The 22,404-nt window shown below is 43.5% G+C and overlaps 1 protein-coding gene across 3 annotated transcripts in view; it reads left to right on the top strand.

The window, feature by feature from the left end:
• Positions 1-22,404, top strand: part of RTF2 (replication termination factor 2) — a 50,545-nt gene that overhangs the window by 3,796 nt on the left and 24,345 nt on the right. For all 3 annotated transcript variants that reach the window (XM_069546835.1, XM_069546837.1, XM_069546838.1), the window contains 5 exons: positions 1,340-1,608; positions 5,845-5,939; positions 7,077-7,170; positions 8,927-9,066; positions 16,543-16,621. In XM_069546835.1, coding sequence (XP_069402936.1) covers positions 1,540-1,608; positions 5,845-5,939; positions 7,077-7,170; positions 8,927-9,066; positions 16,543-16,621 — 477 coding nt within the window. In that variant the 5' untranslated portion in view covers positions 1,340-1,539. The remainder of the gene's footprint in view (positions 1-1,339; positions 1,609-5,844; positions 5,940-7,076; positions 7,171-8,926; positions 9,067-16,542; positions 16,622-22,404) is intronic.

Genomic DNA, 22,404 nt, shown 5'->3' with positions numbered 1-22,404 from the left:
ATCTGTACTTTTTGGTTTGTGGAGGACTGAAGACTCTTGCAGGCACTGAGAATGCAAGAGGGAGTAAAACAAAGTCCCTAGGGAGTTTACAGTTCTTGAAATGTTAATAAAAATAAATCAGGCACTAATCAGAGACCAACTGATTAAAGGATTTATTTTTCTTTTAATTCTCATTAATTGCAGTATCAGATAACTCAATCATCTAGCCCTTGAAGCTTTTCAATCCACATATACTGTATTTTCTGTTTCCAAGTGGGGAGTATTATTAGTCTTTTTGTTTCACTTTGATCAAGGTGGAAACACCCAGTCATAAAAGGTCTGCTTTACTAGCAGCGGATAAACTTTCCTCTAATATTTATAGTAATTAAAGGAACAAATGGAAAGACGGTCAAGAGCATGAAAGCAGACAATCATGGATTTTAACGGGTTTTGCGTTCTCATTATAGATATGATACAGCCTGTCTCTCAGAAAAGGCATGGAACATCAGTGCACATTTTATATCTGTGCCTGTTGATTATACCTGCTTTTTTCTTTGTTTTCAATTTTTTATATGTGTGCTCAGTCGCTTCAGTCATGTCCAACTTTTTGCAATTCGTTGGACTGTAGCCCGCCAGGCTCCTCTGCCCATGGAATTTTACAGGCAAGAATACTGGAGTAGGGTGTCATTTCCTTCTCCACGGGACCTTCCTGACCCAGAGATCTTCACGATCCTGGATCTTCTGTGTCTCCTGCATTGCAAAGAGATTCTTTTCTACTGAGCCACTGGGGAATCTTTCAATTTAAAAAATTTGTTTTTTAGCCTGGGCTTCAGGATGCTGTGAATGAAATATATACATGTACAAACTGTGTGAACTATTTCATGTATATACAATATGCACGGCAGTATCAGAAAGTTTAAGGCCATATAGAATCTCACTCCCGCACAATCTCGGTTAACATCACTTCTTTGTTGTGAGTGCTTCGATCACAGCCGACGCCCAGTAAAAAGATACGTTCTCTTTTAGACACATAAACGTTAACTGAAATGATGGATCCATCCCTATTCATCGCTAATTGCACTAATAAAACTCAGTTTTTTCCTCCACGCGGTCCCAGTCTAGGGATGTCTGCCCAGTCAGAAAGGCTGGGGTGGGATGGGGCCCCAAAACACTCTGCTACTCTTGAGTCGTCCCCACCCGCACCGCCCCCTGGACCCCGCCCCCGAAGGGTGGAAGAACGATTAGGCAGATGCAGCAGGAATCCCACGTCCACCGGAAAGAGGAAGGAACTGGCTGCAGCCGGAGAGTGGGAGAACTCTCTGCACACTGCTTGCACCAAGACCCTGCCTTCGCTTTGCAGGGGCCGCCGCTGCGGGACCACACCCAGCGCCTAGCGACGCTCTCCATAGCAACCAAGACTGGGCACAAGCCCCGCCCCGCCCCTCCGCGTGGAGACTGGCGTATTGCGTTATTGCGGCGCGCCGGAAGTGAGTCCAACAGTCGCCAGGGACTTCGGAAGTTGCTGCTGTAGGTGATTGCTCTGGACTCTGTTGGCTTGCGATGGGTTGCGACGGAGGAACAATCCCTAAGAGGCATGAACTGGTGAAGGGGCCGAAGAAGGTTGAGAAGGTGAGTTATGTGGGCCCAGTGGGACCTGGGGGTGGTGCGGGCTGCGAACGCTCCCAGGAAGCGAAGGGAGGTGGGAGGAGGAGTTAACGGGTTTCCGCATACAACCGGGCTTATTTATCCCTTTCAGAGAACTCAAAATTAACCACAGTGTTAATAAGGGACCTTTATTGACTGCGGGCTGTTGCCATTCATCCGACAGTACGCATAATATAGGGTGTCTCATGTAATTTTCAAAACAGCCTTACGGGTATATACTTTCAGAAGCCTCACTTTTGAGACTTGAAAATTGAGGCTCAGGAGGAGAAAGTTGCACAGCTAGTACGTGGCAGAACCAGGATCTGAAGTTTGTCTGCTGCTAGTAACAGTGATACAGATGGTCGCTGTTTATTGAGTTCTGTACACAGTAACATCGTTTTCTCAGTGAAGTCTCAAACCGTTACCTTTGAGGTCAGGGCCTCCACTTAAAAAGTAACCACCGTGTACACTGCGTTCGAGTTGATTATTGTTGGTCTCAGAGGGTGGTTAGGCTTCTCAGTTGGTAAATAATCCGCCTGCAATGCAGGAGACCGCGGAGAAGAAATAGGCTGCTTGCTGCTAAGTCGCTTCAGTCGTGTCCGACTCTGTGCGACCCCATAGACGGCAGCCCGCCAGGCTCCCCCGTCCCTGGGATTCTCCAGGCAAGAATACTGGAGTGAGGTGCCATTGCCTTCTCCTACCCACTCCGTATTCTTGGGCTTCCCTTGTGGCTCAGCTGGTAAAGAATCCGCCTGCAATACAGGAGACCTGGGTTCCGATCCCTGGGTTGGGAATATCCCCTGGAGAAGGGAAAGGCTACTGAACATTTCCCAGTGTTCTGATCTGGAGAATTCCATGGACTGTATAGTCCATGGGGTTGCAAAGAGTGGGACAGGACTGAGCGACTTTAACTTTCAGAGGGTGGTAAGCTCCTGGGGGCTGAGGCTGCACCTTTTCCCCCTCTTCAGCACTATAAATAAGGTAGATAAACACGTGATTGAATAATCCATAATTCTCACCAATGATTGAGCAAATTATGTATTATAATTTCCCTGCTTTTGTTGTTGTTCAGTCTCTAAGTCGTAGGCTACTAACAGGGAAATTGAGTCAGTAACATGACCAAGATCACACAACTGTTAGATAATGAAACCAGGATTCCCATCCAGTTATTCAGGATTTCAGAGTTAGCACCAGTAATTACTTTTTAATATAGAAGGTGTTTACCTACTATTAATATAAGTGACTGCCATACTGGGTGGTCAATATGAGTCTCCAATCAGTAGCCAGATAAGTCTTCTTTTTTTTTTTTTAAAGTAAATTCCATGTATCACTACTGTATTTAAATAACTGCTGTATTTAAACCCCTCCAGTCATTTCCCATTGTATTCAGAAAAAAAGTCCCACAAGACCCTGTGTGATCAAACAGGATGTGATCTGTTTACCTCCTCTTCTGCCTTTCTCCAGTTCTTTTATTCTGTTCCAGCTCAGAGGCCTTGTTCCTCAACCTGGAGTATAATTTCCTCAACCTGATATGTTCTTCACTGAGACAATCATATCATTTGGTGTTTTTTTTTTTTTTAACAGCAGTTAATTCTTTACTGAAATGTCATCCCAGCCCACTGTAGCCAAAATACATCTCTCTTCTGATTGCTCTATCTTCTTCTGCTGCTTTACTTTATTGTGCTTATCACTATATTTATTTATTCTTTGTCTATTTCTTATGTGGATAGGGGCCATGTATGTGTCACTTTTGAGACCCCTGTGATGTGTCTGCCACACAGTCAACTCCCAACAAATGTATATGGAATTTGAGAGTGAGTGAACACCCAAGGTGATGGCGTTTGCCCTTCTGATCACAGCTACGTGTACAGAGATTAATGCTGGGTAGCTACCACTTGTGTGAGCGAGCTTTTACCCAGATAGTATTTAGCTCGGTTTTGTTGCCTTGAGCCCAGAATTGAAGAGGAGTAGCTTATTGACAGGCTTGGCTAAGAATAGATGTCAGAAGGGGAAAGAAAGAAGAAAGGGTGATCTGAAACAACTTGAGTACCCAGGCAGGGTGGATTTTTATTATCCTTATTCACTCAACAGATACATATTAAGTGCTTATGACATACACCATTCTAGGCCCTGGGGTTATAGCAGTGAACAGAGTCCAGCCCTTGTAGAGCTTGCATTTCAGATTGGTATATAATAACATTTGTCGATCACATACAGTATGTTTGATTTGGCCCAAGACAGTCCTCAGGTTTAAGACCTTGGGTGGACCAGATTTTAAACTGGGAAGGAGTAATTCCTTCCCTGTCCCCAACTCTCCCAGGTGGTTTTTTTGAAGCAGTGAAGGACTGTGGTGTGAAGCAGGTGGGGGATCTAGAAAATAGATCCTAAACTTGCCTAATGTAGCTTTTTAAATCTACAAAAGGTATAGTATATCAGCTTCACTGGTGACAAGTCTCTCTCAGGGCTCTTCTACAGTGTGGCTGATGATAAGAGCTATTTAAGATGCCGAAATGTGGCTGTTGGATCTTGGGACCGAATAGGACAACATCTGCAGTAGTGTGGTGGGGTTTTCGTTGTTTGTGTGTTTGGTTTTGTTTTAAACTATAGAGGGGAAGGACACATTTATCTAGATTAACAGATACTAACTACTATACATAAAATCAGGATGAGATGGTTGGATGGCATCATTGACTCAATGGACATGAGTTTGAGCCAACTCTGGGAGATAGTGAAGGACAGGGAAGCTTGGCGTGCTGCAGTCCATGGGGTTCACAAAGAGTCGGATGTGACTGAGCGACTGAACAACAAATACATAAATAAGCAACAAGGATTTACTGTATAGCACAAAGAATTAAATCTAATATCTTGTAACAGCCTATAATTGAACGTAATCTGCAAAAACCTCAAATAACTATGCTATACATCCGAAACTAACACAATATTGTAAATAAACTATACTTCAATAAAAATGAATAATATAAAAGTTATACAAAATAATAGAAATGTAATAGAGAGTAGCGATTAAAAGCATGGTCTTTAGAGCCCACCTGCCTGACTTTTTATCTTCGCTCCTCTGCTTGAGTGTGTGACCTTGACATGCAATTTAACTTCTTGGTACCTCAGTTTCCTCAACTACAAAGATAAGAATCCTAACTCATAAGTTTTTATGAGGGCTAAAAGATGTTGAAGCTGAAGCTCCAATACTTTGGCCACCTGATACAAAGAACTGACTCATTGGAAAAGACCCTGATGCTGGGAAGGATTGAGGGCAGGAAGAGAAGGGGACAACAGAGGATGAGATGGTTGGATGGCATCACCGACTTGATGAATGTGAGTTTGAGCAGGCTCCGGGAGCTGATGAACAGGGAAGCCTTGCGTGCTACAACCCATGGGGTTGGTTGCAAAGACTCAGACACGACTGAGCAACTGAACTGAAAAGACTAAGTCACAGAAACTGTCTAGCACAGTACCTGGCACACAGTAAACCCTTAAATAGTTCCTGCAAAAATTAAATTTGAGGGAATTTAAATTCTTTATTTTTTTCTTCCTTTTTTTCCCACCAAGTTTGCCATCTTGTTACATTATTCAGGTTTGACATTTTAGGAACAGTAAAGAGTGAGACATGGGATATTAAATAGGTGGAAATATCATTTGAGGGCTTTGGAGGGTCTCAGATCTGAATCTTTAGAGTGTGGATAATGACTTGATATGCCTTGTAGTGAGTACTCTACAAAAAAACATTTCTGTTAAATGGATGATTTTTGTAAGGAATTATACAGTCTTTGTGCTGAACTTCTTTTTTTTTGTTTTTGTTTTTAATGCCTGTCTTCTCAATTCTTTGCCCTTAAATTCTGCTACAACTTTGGAGCTGTTCCCACTGTTAGAAATCAACCTGTACTGCTTGTTTTTTCTGTATGCGCTTCCTAGTTTACTATTAGGATATAAATATTAATATTTATATGTAATTGACATAAGCCATTTAATGACTTGATGTAAACTGTTTCTTTGTACACATCATATATAGAGAGGCCTTTATTTGACATACTATTTATTACTTGTGACTTTTTAAATCCCAGCTTCATGTGTCAGTATTTTGATTTAAAAAACAAAAATCATCACAGCGTGGTATTACTGAATAAGCCTTTATATGTAGAATTCTGTGGAGCATGTGTCTTTCAGAGGAGAAAATTAACTGAAAGGATTTTCTTTTTCTCTTCTCAGGTCGACAAGGATGCTGAATTAGTGGCCCAGTGGAACTACTGTACTCTAAGTCAGGAAATACTAAGACGACCAATAGTTGCCTGTGAACTTGGCAGGTATAGTTCCTTCACTTAATGGAGACGAGTTTTTATTACATGGTGTTAAAAAGAATTTTAACATGTAAATACAGTTCTTGATTTATTAGATGTGAGTAATCGCAAGCAAATTTGTGAAGCCTGGGTTGTCATTCCGTCTCAGAGCACTTTTCTGTTCTTTTGCACTTTTCTATTCAGTTTGGTTTGTTTAATCCATGGGTTGAAAACTCAGGGCCTGATAGGAGGGAGCTAAGTTACAAACATAAATGCATGAAGGGCCCATGTGGGATCAGTAGGGCATGGTGAGGACTGGGTGAACTGGAGAGTTCATGTTCCCTGGTGTTCCAGTGGTTAAGACTTGTTCTCACTGCTGAGGGCCCAGGTTCAGTTCCTGGTTGGGGAACTAAGATCCCACAGGCTGCATAGCAAAATAATAATAATAATAAAATAAAAGGCAGCTGCTGTTCAATTCCAGCTTGTTGTTACATTTCAAGAAGGTAGACTGATTCCAAAACATCTGATTTTTTTTTCTCCAGGAAAAGTTGAAAATGTATATTAAAAAAAATAATAATTTTATTTATTTATTTATGACTATGCTGGATCTTTGTTGCTGAGCAGGCTTTTCTCTGGTTCAGTGACAAGCTTCTCATCGTGGTGGCTTCTCTTGTTGTGGCACAAGGCTCTAGGGTGCTCAAGCTTCAGTGTTTGCAGCACAGGGCTCAGTAGTTTGGTTCCCAGGACCCAGAGCACAGGCTCAATAGATGTGGCATGCTGGCTTACTTGTCCCTCGGCAGGTGGGATCTTCCTGGATCGGGGATTGAACCTGTGTCTTCCGCACTGACGGTCAGATTCTTTACCATTGAACCACCAGGGAAGCCTGAAAACGTTTTATGTTAAATTTCCCAATTTGAAAAAATCTTGGTTTGGGTCACATTCAGTCCTCTGACTGCCAGTCTACATAGCCCTTGATTTAAACTGGTTTCTTTCTTTGTATGCTTTGGAAGTGGTTGAGACAGGATTAAATTTACTTTTTTAGGAGTGCAGGGACATTTCTGTTATCAGACGTAAATGACTTTAGATTGTACTCAGTTTAGTCTTCTTCCCTTGGATGAAGGTTGATTGTTGCCAGAATGTCTTGACTGATCTTTATTGTTGCAGACTCTACAACAAAGATGCAGTCATTGAGTTTTTATTGGACAAATCTTCCGAAAAGGCTCTTGGGAAGGCAGCCTCTCACATTAAAAGCATTAAGGTAAGACAGGTGATTCTGAAGTGCTCTGGGGGTCTCAGTGGTTAAGGTTTATTGTATAGAATTCATGTATGTTTTAGACTGAACTTGGAAATTGGAATTCCAGTCCCATCCACCCATCTAATAAAGGTGTGACTTAGGACACGTCACTTAAAGTTCAAGCCAGAAGTCCCCACACCTGTACTTACTGGATTATAAATCTTTGGTGACTTAATGTGTGTGAAAGAGCTTCAGAAACTCTCAGTGTGCTGTATAAATGTTAACAGGCATAATTTTTGAAGTTAAAACTCAGCTACTTGAGTTTTTTTATTTAGAAGACACTTTTATACAATTAGAGATTTTTATAGATAGATCACTTTTCAGTCATTGTGGTTGTTTCCTGCTGATTAGATGTTCTGGTTGACACATTTCTATCACAGAAGTGGAAAAACAAGTTTTTTAGTAAAGGAACTTTGTTGAGAAGACAGAATCTTTCAAATCTGGTCAGTGGGAGAAAAATCAATAAAGTAGTAAAGAAAGTGAGAACTGCAAAGCTTGTCAGACACTTCATCTCACTGTGTGTGACTTCATCTCACTGTGTGTGACATGGTGAGGCCTCATGGCTTGTCAGAGGGTTGCTTAAATCAGAGCCAGAGCCCCTGAGTCCCAGGCTGAGGCTTTGAGTTTTTTCCTTTTGTTCTTCCTCCTCTTTCTTTTTTAAGTTTTTAGCTTATTACTATAGTAGGCGTTTTGTTTGATTTTGGGGGGGTAATTAAAGGATATAGGGATTTGGAATAGTTCATTTCAGACAAATTAGTAATTCTGAGTTGTGGCTGATGGTCATGCTGTGGAGATATCCATGTCGATCTTTGTCATCATTTCCTTGAGAAGAAAATTCATTTCTCAAAAACCCACAGTAGCAGAATTACCATATCTCAAAAATGTGATGACCACTGAAATTAACTTATACAAGTCTACACTTAAAATATGTAATGTATGTGGTTGAACTTTTAATTTTAATGCAAAATTTTTTTTCTAAGAACTCATAACTATAAAGATAGAAGGATTCAAATAAAACAATGCAAAAGTTATTATTATTGTAATTAATAGTCCACAAATACTCTGAGCAAAGAACCTAATGTGCGCACACCAGCTTTCAAACAAGAAGTTGTTTGTGTGGCGGCTTTGCTTTGGACGTGCTCAGCTGCTCCCTGGAGTGTTGAAATCAAATTGGTGCAGTTAATTACGAAGAAATGCTTCAGATGCTAAAGTGAGGCTGTTAAGTCACTCCTTGTAAAATTGAATGTTGAAAACCCAAATAACTGGATCTTGGAGTATGACAATAATTCCCAGCTGATAGCCTGCCTTGAACTCATTAGACCGTGGCCTCACAGATTTTACTGTCTCTTCAGCTATTAAATTAACATGGCAGGTCAGTAATATGAACAGCTTGACTGAGGCTTCATTAGCCAAGAAGGAAGGTGTTCCTTTCCAGAGGATACTAATACAAAGCTTTCTTCTCTTAGTGGGATAAATTTTTATGTCCAAAGTTCCTTTGCCTTCTTTAGCAAAATGCTTGTAAAATAGAAATTAATAATTTGCTAGACAGTGCATTTAAAAAATCTTGTTTTCTATCACAACTTATGGTTTAACTTCATTTCTGTGTTAATTGATGCAAAAGAAAAGTAGAAAAAGAGGTTTGGATGGGAAGGGACTAGAACAATAATTAAGGCTAAGGATGATCCATTTGTCAAAGGAACTGTTGCTGTTTTTTTCACAGAATGTGACAGAACTGAGGCTCTCTGACAACCCTGCCTGGGAAGGTGATAAAGGAAACACGAAAGGCGACAAGCATGATGACCTCCAGCGGGCGCGTTTCATCTGCCCTGTCGTGGGCTTGGAGATGAACGGCCGACACAGGTAGGTGGTTGATGTGGACAGGTGATGTGGACTCTGGGTAAGTGATCCCAGGGCTGTTATGAACTGTGCTGTAGCTTCATAATCACACTGGTTTCTCCAAGGTGTCTTTTGGTTAGGGAAGTGCTCCAGCTAATCTGGAGTGTTCTGGCACATCTGTACATGGCCATCTAAGAGACATATGTACGTTGTATGTGGAAAACCACACCAGAGGAACCAACTACCCACCTCTGAAATGAAATAACCTAAGGCTTAATGGGTTTGTGGAGAAGGAAAACTTAAGTCCCAATGATCTTCTACTTTTAAAGATTATATTCTTCAGACAGTCTGAATGGAAATCGTTTACGCCTCTCTTAAAAGTGTATGTTTAGTGGTGACCCTGTGAGTACATCAAGGCTGTATATTGTCACCCTGCTTATTTAACTTATATGCAGAGTACATCATGAGAAATGCTGGGCTGGAGGAAGCACAAGCTGGAATCAAGATTGCCGGGAGAAATATCAATAACCTCAGATAAGCAGATGACACCACCTTTATGGCAGAAAGTGAAGAAGAACTAAAGAGCTTCTTGATGAAAGTGAAAGAGGAGAGTGAAAAAGTTGGCTTAAAGCTCAACATTCAGAAAACGAAGATCATGGCATCTGGTCCCATCACTTCATGGCAAATAGATGGGGAAACAGTGGCTGACTTTATTTTTCTGGGCTCCAAAATCACTGAAGATGGTGATTGCAGCAATGAAATTAAACGATGCTTACTCCTTGCAAGGAAAGTTATGACCAACCTAGACAGCATATTAAAAAGCGGAGACATTACTTTGCCAACAGAGGTCCATCTAGTCAAGGCTATGGTTTTTCCAGTACTCATGTATGCATGTGAGAGTTGGACTGTGAAGAAAGCTGAACAGTGAAGAACTGATGCTTTTGAACTGTGGTGTTGGAGAAGACTCTTGAGAGTCCCTTGGACTGCAAGCAGATCCAACCAGTCCATCCTAAAGGAGATCAGTCCTGGGTGTTCTTTGGAAGGACTGACGCTAAAGCTGAAACTCCAATACTTTGGCCACCTGATGCAAAGAGCTGATTCATTGGAAAAGACCCTGATGCTGGGAGGGATTGGGGGCAGGAGGAGAAGGGGACGACAGAGGATGAGATGGTTGGATGGCATCACTGACTCGATGAACATGGATTTGGGTGGACTCAGGGAGTTGGTGATGGACAGGGAGGCCTGGCGTGCTGCGATTCATGGGGTTGCAAAGTGTCGGACACGACTGAGCGACTGAACTGAACTGAACTGAGGGGATGGGTATGTTAACAAGCTTGATTGCGAGGATTTTCTTAACAGTTTATACATATAGCAGATCATCAAGTTGTACACAATATATACAATTCCTGTTTGTTAGTTATACTTAAATAAAGCTGAAAAAAAATGAATAAAATGAAAGGCTAAACTTCACGAGAGAGATTCTGAGAAATGAGACTTGTCACTAACCTTGTTCTGTGTGTGTTGTGTACATACACAGTATTTTGCGATGAAGTTCATAACGTCAAATTGATCATTTTAAGGTGTATGTTTCAGTGGTATTTAGTATTGATCCAGTCAGAGTGTTGTGCAGATCTCACCTCCATCTAGTTCAAAAACCCCCTACCCATTAAGCAGTCCCTCCCCATTCCTCCCTCCGCCCCCATAGAATTATACACTATGTGACCTTTTGTATCTGACTTCCCACTTCTTTTTAAGGAAACCATGGTTCACCCCAAAAGAGGAACTTAGCAGAAACAGTCTCAGCTCCAAGGTCTTGAGCAGGGGTTACCTGCAGTACATAGCTCCGATTGTGGTTTCCCCTAGATTTTCTTTTCATTTGTTAGTTAATCTCTTCTCCTTTTTCTCTTCTCAGTTCATTGAGCTTTGCCTGTTTTGGCTTTGCCCTGGTGCTATTTGTAGGACCTCCACACTAGAAAATTGATTTGGGGGTTAGTTTGTATATTTAATATACAAAACGAAGCAGGTCAAAGACTAATAAGAGTTTTGCTAAGAGAACGCACTGGTCATAGCAAAGACCCTCTTCCAACAACACAAGAGAAGACTACACATGGGCATCACCAAATGGTCAGTACCGAAATCAGATTGATTATATCCTTTGCAGCCAAAGATAGAGAAGCTCTAAACTGTCAGCAAAAACAAGACCAGGAGCTGACTGTGGCTCAGATCATGAACTCTTTACTGCCAAATTCAGACGTAAATTGAAGAAAGTAGGGAAAACCACTAGACCAAGCAGGTATGACCTAAATCAAATCCCTTACCATTTTACAGTGGAAGTGAGAAATAGATTCAAGGGATTAGATCTGATAGACAAAGTGCCTGAAGACCTGTGGACGGATGTTCGTGTCATTGTACAGGAGGCATTGATCGAGATCACCCCCAAGAAAAAGAAATGCAAAAAGGCAAAATGGTTGTCTAAGGAGGCCTTAAAATAGCTGTGAAAAGAAGAGAAGTGAAAGGCAAAGGAGAAAAGGAAAGATATACCCATTTGAATGCAGAGTTCCAAAGACAAGCAAGGAGAGACAAGAAAGCCTTCCTCAGCAATCCGTGCAGAGAAATAGAGGAAAACAATAGAATGGGAAAGACTAGAGATCTCTTCAAGAACATTAGAGATAGCAAGGGAACATTTCATGCAAAGATGGGCACAATAAAGGACGGAAATGGTATGGACTTAACAGAAGCAGCAGATATTAAGAAGAGGTGGCAAGAATATACAGAAGAGCTATATAAAAAAGATCTTCATGACCCAGATAACCACGATGGTGTGATCACTCACCTAGAGCCAGACATCCTGGAACGTGAAGTCAAGCGGGCCTTAGGAAGCATCACTACAAACAAAGCTAGTGGAGGTGATGGAATTCCAGTTGAGCTGTTTCAAATCCTGAAAGATGATGCTGTGAAAGTGCTGCACTCAATATGCCAACAAATTTGGAAAACTCCACAGTGGCCACAGGACTGGAAAAGCTCAGTTTTCATTCCAATCCCAAAGAAAGGCAATGCCAAGGAATGCTCAAACTACCACACAATTGCACTCATCTCACACACTAGCAAATAATGCTCAAAATTCTCCAAGCTACGCTTCAACGGTATGTGAACCATGAATTTCCAGATGTTCAAGCTGGATTTAGAAAAGGCAGAGGAACCAGAGATCAAATTGCCAACATCCGCTGGATCATGGAAAAAGCAAGAGAGTTCCAGAAAAACATCTACTTCCGTTTATTGACTATGCCAAAGCCTTTGACTGTGTGGATCACAACAAACTGTGGAAAATTCTAAAAGAGATGGGAATATTAGACCACCTGACCTGCCTCTTGAGAAATCTGTATGCAGGTCAGGAAGCAACAGTTAGAACTGGACATGGAGCAACAGACTGGTTCCAAATAGGAAAAGGAGTACGTCAAGGCTGTATATTGTCACTCTACTTGTTTAACTTCTATGCAGAGTACATCATGAGAAACGTTGGACTGGATGAACCACAAACTGGAATCAGGATTGCTGGGAGAAATATCAATAATCTCAGATATGCAGATGACACCACCCTTATGGCAGAAAGTGAAGAACTAAAGAGCCTCTTGAAAGCTTTCTCCTCTTTCAAGGAAAGTGAAAAAGTTGGCTTAAAGCTCAACATTCAGAAAACGAAGATCATGGCATCTGGTCCCATCACTTCATGCAAATAGATGGAGAAACAGTGGAAACGGTGACAGACTTTATTTTTGGGGGCTCCAAAATCACTGCAGATGGTGGTTGCAGCCTTGAAATTAAAAGATGCTTACTCCTTGGAAGGAAAGTTATGACCAACCTAGATAGCATATTGAAAAGCAGAGACATTACTTTGCCAACAAAAGTCCATCTAATCAAAGCTATGGTTTTTCCAGTAGTCATGTATGGATGTGAGAGTTGGACTGTAAAGAAATCCTAGTGCTGAAGAATTGATGCTTTTGAACTGTGGTGTTGGAGAAGACTCTTGAGAGTCCCTTGGACTGCAAGAAGATCCAACGAGTCCATCCTCAAGGAATCAGTCCTGAATATTCATTGGAAGGACTGCTGCTGAAGCTGAAACTCCAATACTGATGCGAAAAACTGACTCATTTGGAAAGACCCTGATGCTGGGAAAGATGGAAGGTGGGAGGAGAAGGGGATGATAGAGGATGAGATGGGTAGATGGCATCACTGACTCAATGGACATGAGTTTGAGCAAGCTCTGGGAGTTGGTGATGGACAGGGAAGCCTGATGTGCTGCAGTCTATGGGGTCACAGAGAGTCAGACACAACTGAGTGACTGAACTGAACATTTGTTTCCATAGGGAATATTTCTGTAGGAAAAATTCAAAAGAGTGATGCTTTACCCAGTGCTGCCAGTTGTCGTCCTGAAATGCTGTAGTGTGTCACACCCACCTACCCACAAATGTACCTGTTTCCCCAGAGAGTTTCCAGCTGGTCACCTTCACACTTTTTCATTACTGCCTGATCAGTAAAACAGTATGTGTCTTTGTTTGAAATGCATTTGTGTAATTAATAGATGAGGGTTCAGTTCAGTTCAGTCACTCAGTCGTGTCTGACACTTTGCGACCCCATGAATCACAGCACGCCAGGCCTCCCTGTCCATCACCAACTCCCAGAGTTCACTCAAACTCATGTGCATCGAGTTGGTGATGCCATCCAGCCATCTCATCCTCTGTCGTCCCCTTTTCCTCCTGCCCCCAATCCCTTCCAGCATCAGAGTCTTTTCCAATGAGTCAACTCTTCACATCAGGTGGCATAAGTATTGGAGTTTCAGCTTTAGCATCAGTCCTTCCAAAGAACACCCAGGACTGATCTCCTTTAGGATGAACTGGTTGGATTTCCTTGCAGTTCAAGGGACTCTCAAGAGTCTTCAACACCACAGTTCAAAAGCATCAGTTCTTCAGCACTCAGCTTTCTTCATAGTCCAACTCTCACATCCATACATGACTACTGGAAAAACCATAGCCTTGACTAGATGGACCTTTGTTGGCAAAGTAATGTCTCTGCTTTTTAATATGCTGTCTAGGTTGGTCATAACTTTCCTTGCAAGGAGTAAACATCGTTTAATTTCATTGCTGCAATCACCATCTTCAGTGATTTTGGAGCCCAGAAAAATAAAGTCAGCCACTGTTTCCCCATCTATTTGCCATGAAGTGATGGGACCAGATGCCATGATCTTCGTTTTCTGAATGTTGAGCTTTAAGCCAATTTTTTCACTCTCCTCTTTCACTTTCATCAAGAGGCTTTTTAGGTCCTCTTCACTTTCTGCCATAATGGTGGTGTCATCTGCATATCTCAGGTTATTGATATTTCTCCCAGCAATCTTGATTCCAGCTTGTGCTTTTTCCAGCCCAGCGTTTCTCATGATGTACTCTGCATATAAGTTAAATAAGCAGGGTGACAATATACAGCCTTGATGTACTCCTTTTCCTATTTGGAACCAGTCTGTTGTTCCATGTCCAGTTCTAAGTGTTGCTTCCTGACCTGCATATAGGTTCTCAAGACGCAGGTCAGGTGGTCTGGTATTCCCATCTCTCTCGGAATTTTCCACAGTTTATTGTGATCTACACAGTCAAAGGCTTTGGCATAGTCAGTAAATCAGAAATAGATGTTTTTCTGGAGCTCTTGCTTATCGATGATCCAGCGGATGTTGGCAATTTGATCTCTGGTTCCTCTGCCTATTCTAAAACCAGTTTGAACAGCTGGAAGTTCACGGTTCACGTAGTGCTAAAATCTGGCTTGGAGAATTTTGAGCATTATTTGCTAGTGTGTGAGATGAGTGCAATTGTGTGGTAGTTTGAGCATTCCTTGGCATTGCCTTTCTTTGGGATTGGAATGAAAACTGAGCTTTTCCAGTCCTGTGGCCACTGTGGAGTTTTCCAAATTTGTTGGCATATTGAGTGCAGCACTTTCACAGCATCATCTTTCAGGATTTGAAACAGCTCAACTGGAATTCCATCACCTCCACTAGCTTTGTTTGTAGTGATGCTTCCGAAGGCCCACTTGACTTCACATTCCAGGATGTCTGGCTCTAGGTTAGTAATCACAGCATCGTGATTATCTTGGTCGTGAAGATCTTTTTTGTACAGTTCTGTATATTCTTACCACCTCTTGTTAATATCTTCTGCTTCTTTTAGGTCCATACCATTTCTGTCCTTTATTGTGCCCATCTTTGCATGAGATGTTCCCTTGCTATCTCTAATGTTCTTGAAGAGATCTCTAGTCTTTCCCATTCTGTTCTTTTTCTCTATTTCTTTGCATTGATTGCTGAGGAAGACTTTCTTATCTCTTCTTGCTATTCTTTGGAACTCTGCATTCAGATGCTTATATCTTTCTTTTTCTCCTTTGCTTTTCGCTTCTCTTCTTTTCACAGATGGGGGTTAAGCATTGTTTATGTGTTCTGACCAGTTATGTTTCTCTTCTCAACCACGTGTCAAGGCCCTTTGCCCATTTTTCGGTATTGTTTATTTTTGCTTTTAAAGACCATTTTGAATATTCATAAACTCTGAATCTTGGGACTTCCCTGATGGTCCAGTGGTTATGACTGTGTGCTTCCAATACAGGGAACGTGGGTTCAATTTCTGGCTGGGGAACTGAGATCCCACATGCTGCATGTAGTGGCCAAAAAAACCCTGAGTCTCATATATATTTAAAATATTTTCTCCCTGAGTTCCTATTCTGTCTTTTGACTTTTGTGGAGTTTTTTAAAAATGCGTTTATTTATTTTTATCGTTAGTTTTTTTTTCCAAAGGATTATTGCACGAAGGTGGGAGTGGAACTGTGGCCTTTGTTTGTGGTTTTAATTTCAATATATGGGTTTCTCCTCTATCTGAAAAATAGAGCTTTCCCTAAATTTGTACAATATTTTATAAGACTTTTTCTTATAAAATGAGGAAGCAGTTACCTTAGGACACACCTTACTTACACATGCACAAAATAAATAGGAATGAAGGCCTGGTGCTCACAGCCACAGTTCAGAGCTGTTGACAGCTCGATGCTGAGATGGTGAATATGGCTAGCTGGAAGGAGTTCGGAGTGCGAGCTACCTGCGTAATAGCTCTCTGCAAAACAAACACTGATCGCTGATCTCTACTTTTTTGCCTTGTTTCATAAAAGCAAAAATGCACTTTTAATTTCCTCCCATTAGTAAAAATAGGTGCTCATGTAGGTTTTCAAAAAATGCAAGTGTAGGTCTTTCATAAAGAATGAAGTAGCCTAAAGCAAACTTTCAAAAAGTGGGGGATACCTCATGTGTGGGTCTGACTTACTTATTTAGGACACACTGATTTTTTTTTTTTTTCTTAAGGGAATCAGATATAACCATTTTTCTCTTTGTGGTTCTTGGCCTTTGTGTAGACAGAATAACTATTAATCGATAACGTGAGTACTAATCTTTAAGTTGTTATTGAAGTCATTGTCCACGTTGGATTGTCTCTCCAGGTTTTGCTTCCTCCGGTGCTGTGGTTGCGTGTTTTCTGAGCGAGCCCTAAAAGAGATCAAAGCAGAAGTTTGTCACACGGTGAGTCGTTGACATCATTTGTTCCTTCTCAGTGTCTGAAGTCATCAGATGGTTTGGGCTCGCTCCCTCTGTGTGTTATTTCAGCATCTCTCAATTCTTTCTGAGACATGGATCTCATGAGTTGCTTCTCTGCATAAAACCCTTGTATCCCCATCCTTGCTTTGAATCCATCTTCTGTCCCATCCTTGGAGGTAGAGACTCAGACCACCTCTTGTGCCGTGTCCCTGCCCACCTGTCCTCTCTGGTGCCTTTATTCCCTCTAGCGGGCAGAGACCTGCTCCCAGAACCTTAGTTCAGAGCCGTTGCTTCCTGTGTGAGCCCAGCCTCCTTCCCCATTCCCTGGGCGCCTGGTTATCCCATGGATCTCATTAGAATGTACTTGCTGGTTGTGTGGCACTTTTCCCACTGAACTATGGGAGTTTCTTCTTTCTCATTTTCTTTTTTCTTTTTATAAATAGGACTTTACTTTTAGAGCAATTTGACGTGCATAGCAGAATTAAGAGGAAAGTAAAGGGTTTCTCACAGGCCCTCTGCCCCCATGTGTGCACGGCCTTCCCCTGTATCCACATCCACGCCAGTGGTATATTCGTTCCAGTTAATGAACCTATCCTGATTCCTCACCGTCAACTGAGGCCCCTTCATGTTAGGGTCCATGCTCGGCTGTGAGCATTCCTGAGCTGGGACAAGGATGTAACAGTGCGCGTCTGTCACTGCAGGCTCACAGTTTGTCTCCACTGCCCTTGCCATCCCCGCTGGGGACGTGTTTGAAAGCGGGAGCAGGGCTTGTCTGTCTCTTCACCCTTGCCTTGTTCTGTCCAGGCGTGTTGCATGTCCTCAGTAGACGCTCACACCCATGAGCACGCACGTGAGGTAAGAGTGCCCGCTCAGCTCACATGAGAGGGTACAGAGGACTTTGCTCTCCGGGGTTGCTGCACAGCCTGGGACCTCTGTGTCTTGGTGTTCCACCTGTCCGTGGAGAACCTGGCATTTATTTTAATGTCATGGATGCCAAAATGTCATTGACTGCATTTTGTCCCACATTAGCTCTGCTTGGGTTTCCTTAGGCTTCCCAGGATGGTGTTTCTCCCTGTTGTGAGTTATTCTTTGATTCAGCAGCTTTCATAAAACAGCTGTCGTGGGCCAGCCCCATCCTGGCAACTGTGGAATGGGGTACATGGTAGGTAAGATTGATCCAGTCCCTGCCTTCATGGAGCCCACTTTCCAGTTGGAGAGACACTCAGGTAACTGAGCAAGGTAATGCTGATTGTGCCAGCAGCCAGGAAGGAAGCGCAGAGGCTGAGGTCCCAGAGGGAACAAGGCCTCCCGGTGGCCAGTGGAGGCACCTCTGCAGATTTAAGACCTGAGGGCAGGAAGGAGCCTGCTGAGGAAGGTTTGAGCCTAAGCTGAGAAGTGGCAGAGGATTTTGCTAGTTGAAGGAACAGAAAGTGTGGTGGCGGGTGGGGACAGGAGAGGAGAAGTGGGTGAGGTGGAGGGCTAGGCAGGGGTCACCTTCCGTAGGCCCGGGTGGCCACACGGGGGCTTGTGGATTTTATCCTCAGAACAGTGGGAAGCTGGGGGCAGCTTCCAGCTAGGCTGGATGACTTTAGTTTCAGAATGACTTCTCTGCAAAGAAGCCAGACGCAGAGGAGGACTCACTGAAATGTGATTTCATTAATTTGAGGCTCAAAGGCAGACAGAAGGTGATGGGTGGTGAAGAAGTCGGGGAGCATCTAATTGTTTCTACTTTGGGGTGATTATGGATCGAGCCCATCACGAAATTTGGAATCTGTCTCATTAAGCTTTTACCAAAAAAAGAGAAATTTAAAGAATGCATTTATAAATCAACCCGTGCCATTTATCGTCCAGTATTGATTATGTCTCTGGTATTAAAGATGATGTTACAGGGGTTCCCAGGGAAAGTGGGATGTGGATGACTCGGTCCCTGTGCTTAAGGAGACTGCAGGCCTGCAGGAATCAAGTTATATGAAAAATCGTATTCTACTTTATTTCTTGAGTTGTTGTTTAGTCAGTAAGTTGTGTCCAACTCTTTGCAGCCCTGTGGACTCCCTGCCAAGCTCCTCTGTCCATGGGGATTCTCCAGGCAAGAACACTGGAGTGGGTTGCCATTCCCTTCTTTGTTTCTTGAGGCCAGTCACCAAGTGGTTGTAAGGATGTTATTGGAGTTGAGGGGCCAGAGAACTTTCTGGCCGTGCTGATGAGAAATGGCTTTATGAAGGAGGCATTTGTTCTAGGCCTTGGAGGCAGAGCGTGTTCTCATCAGTCAGGCTTTCCCAGAGATTGGGACATCACTGTCAGTGTAGGAGTGCTGGTACAGGGACCACAGGAAGGACCCCCAAACATCCTCACGAGACATTGCCTGGCAGGACGGCAGCTCCCGTTTCCCGTGCCTTCTGTCACGTGCCTGCCCTGCAGGGAAAGTCTCCATTTGGTCCTGGGATGGTTTAAATGCATCTCCAACACTCACTGAGCTCCCAGGAGAATGGGCCTTACGCTCAGAGCTTGGGCAGGCAGGCCTCCAGAGATTTGTTCTCTGCATTTCTATGCTTCCTAAATCCCATGGTCAGAGGAACCCAGCAGGCTGCGGTCCATGGGGTTGCAAAGAGACAGACATGACTTAGCATGTACACACACACACTATTTTTATACTTAGCAAGATCAAGCGAATGTTTCAAGTAAATTTAAGTAAAAACAATGGGTAGATTTACAGAAAAATATTAAGATGCTGACAGTACATTAGGCAGGGGAAGGCCTGCAGTTTGAGAGATGGTGTTAGTGATGGTGGGTGCGCTGTGGGGGTGGCAATAGGTGGGAGAGGACAAGCTGCGGCCGTATTCAGGAGAGGAGGTGCCCAGGTAGCCTGAGAAGGTGGGGGCTCGAGGTGCCATCACTGCCTGGGCCGCTCAGGAGCAGGGAGAAGCCAGGGGTGTGAGTCAGACTGCCTGGTGGAAACTAGGAGCACCAGGCTGAGGAGCAGCTCCCTGGGATGGGGGCGGGAGGGCAGTGCTATCATCGGAGGCTGTTGATGCCTTTGCAGCAGCAGAGAGCCCTGGGGGCGACAATGTGTAGGTCTGTGCAAGATGGACAGAGAGAAAAGATTAAACAAGAGCAAGTAAGGAAAAGGAGCCTATGAGAGAAGCGTCATGAAAGAGAGGGAACTCAGCTGGCCTGGGATTCCCATGAGCAGAAAAGGAACCTCTCTGTGTTCAGGTGTGTGTGTGTTTTAACAAGTAGTGTGTGAGGCATTGTCTGTGTCAAATACATCCACAGGTGCACTCTGGAAGCTTGCTTGAAAGAATGTAAATATGAGAAGGTGGGAAATTAAGCTGAAATCTTAAAGCAGTCAGACGATGCCCTAAACCAGTGGTTCCCAGCCCAGGCCGCGCTATAGAGTCACCGCAGTGGTTTTTTAAGTCCCCACTCCCCACCTCAGGCCCTACGTCAGGATTTCAGGATTAGTGTGGAGCCCCCACGTATTTCTTTTCTTTCTTTCTTTGTTTTTGATTTCTGTTGGGAGGCTCAGTGATCTAAAGGAATCAGACTTTTCTCCCTGACCCACAGCAGGTGACCATCTCTTAGATCGGTGTGCAGTTGTCTTCTTCTCTGGCTGACCTTGGATGTCCTTGGTGGTAGCCATTGTGACAGACCTGCAGCAGAACAGGAGTGTGCTCTGCAGAACAGCTCTACACAAACATTGATGTTATTTCATGGAAAGGCAGTGCCACTCGGGAACTGTAAACTCATTCTGTTGTCTCGGAACAAAGTGCTAGTCAACTTCTGAAAGTCATCGTCCAGCGCTTCAAGGGAAAGGAAGGAAGCAGGGGGAAGGGGGAAGTGACCTCATCAGGACTGCACAAGCAGCAGCCAAGACCAGGTGAGAACTGGAGTGCCGGCTCCTCCCACCACCTAACGGGCTGCAGGGCAGCCAAGACTGCCCACAGTCAAGACGGCACCCTGGCTGTATAACCCAGGAACCAACCTTAGGGACCAGCTTCCCTTAAAAATCAGTCTGTCGTCAGAAGAGCAATATTTTACTTTTTTCACTTAGGTCATCTCCTTAAAAATCGCCTTTGCACGCAGAGGTAGGTTGAGTATCTGCCTCAACCTATTAGTATTAGTTTGCTAGGGCTCCCGTAACCAGGCGCTGCAGACTGGGTGACCTAACAGACATTTAGTTTCTTACCCTTCTGGAGGCTTGAAGTCTGCAGTCACAGTGTTGGCTGGGCTGGTTCTTCCCGAGGGCAGTGAGGGGAGGATCTGTTCCAGACCTCTCTCCCTGGCTTGTCCATGGCTGCCTCTCCCTGTATCTGTCCGCACAGTCTTCCCTCTGTGGAGCGTGTCTTTGTGTCTCAATTCCCCCCTTTTTGTAATAATACCAGCCCACGCAGTGACTGCATCTTAACTGACTGCATCTATAGGAGGTGACATTCTAACATCCCAGGGGTTAGGACCTCAACGTTTGTTAGGAGGGAGGGGGGAGCATAATTCAACTGATAACACTGTGGTTTAGAAAATTAGAGCCTGGGACAGTCAGTGGTGCCCTTGGTGGGAGTCATTCATTCAGTCACTCATGCAGCCAACATTGAGAGCCTTGTATTTTATGGGCCAGACCTGGGTGTAGTACTTACTGCTTCTGCTAACATGCCATTGGCCAGAACTTAGTCATGTGACCACACCTACCTCCAGGAGCCTAGGGATTGCAGTCTAGCTGGACACCCCAGAAGCAGAGGTGAACACCAACCACTTCTGCCCAAGTACCCAAAGGAGGAATGATGGTGCAGTTTCAGGAGCTGTGGTGTGTCGTGAAAATGTGAATGAAGGGAGATAAGGCCACAGTGTAGAAATCTAAAGCAAGTATTGTTCATGTTTTAGATAATGTCTGAAATTTAGAGGAACCAATGTCGTAAGAACGATGTCAGGGACTTCTCTGGCAGTCCAGGGGTTAGAACTGTGTTTCCTCTGTACAAGAACACTTTCTTGGAAACAGGAAGGAATAAACACGTAAACAAACATGATAGAATGTTACGTTTAAAAAGAAGAACAGTATCAGGAGTGATGCTGAGGGTGTGCACTTTCTCCACTTTTCCCTCTGTAATTCCGTGGACACTGGGCTTTTTGGTTCACCAGAAGAGACTCCAGGGTTTGAAGTTGCCCTGGCTTTGTGTTCTAAAATACACGCCATGCGCTTGACTTTAGGAAATGGAGACCAAAGAGATGTAGTTGCTAGGCTTTTCTGTTTTCATGGTAAACAAAACACTAGCCACAAAACTAATAGAATTCCCCACTGTGTTCGTCCCTGCTTGTAATAAGAAGAAACACATTGGAGTAACCACGGGTTGCAAAATAAATGGTGTGCTTGTTACTCAAAACATGAGCCATGGTCCTGCGAATACTGGCGTCACCTGGGAGGGTTTTGCTTTTGTTTTTTTAAGAAATACAGACTCCCAGGCCCCTCCTCAGACCTGTGGAATCAAAAACTTCATTTTAACAAGAGCCTCCCGGGGGATTGGTATGCACAGGTAAGCTTGAGAAGCTGACCTGGATGTTAAAGGTGGTAGTGATGGTGTTCCTTCGCTCAGTCGTGTCTGCCTCTTTGCCACCTAATGGAGTGCAGTACACCAGGCTTCCCTGTCCTTCACTATCTCCTAGAGTTTGCTCAAACTCATATCCATTGAGTCGATGATGCCATCCAACCATCTCATCCTCTGTCACCCTCTTCTCCTGTCCTCAGTCTTTCCCAACATCAAGGTATTGTCCAGTGAGTC

Source organism: Ovis canadensis, chromosome 13 (assembly GCF_042477335.2).
Source record: "Ovis canadensis isolate MfBH-ARS-UI-01 breed Bighorn chromosome 13, ARS-UI_OviCan_v2, whole genome shotgun sequence".
NCBI classification, from domain to species: domain Eukaryota; kingdom Metazoa; phylum Chordata; class Mammalia; order Artiodactyla; family Bovidae; genus Ovis; species Ovis canadensis.
Note: the sequence above shows the minus strand (reverse complement) of the source record. Positions and strands in the feature narration are given on the sequence as shown.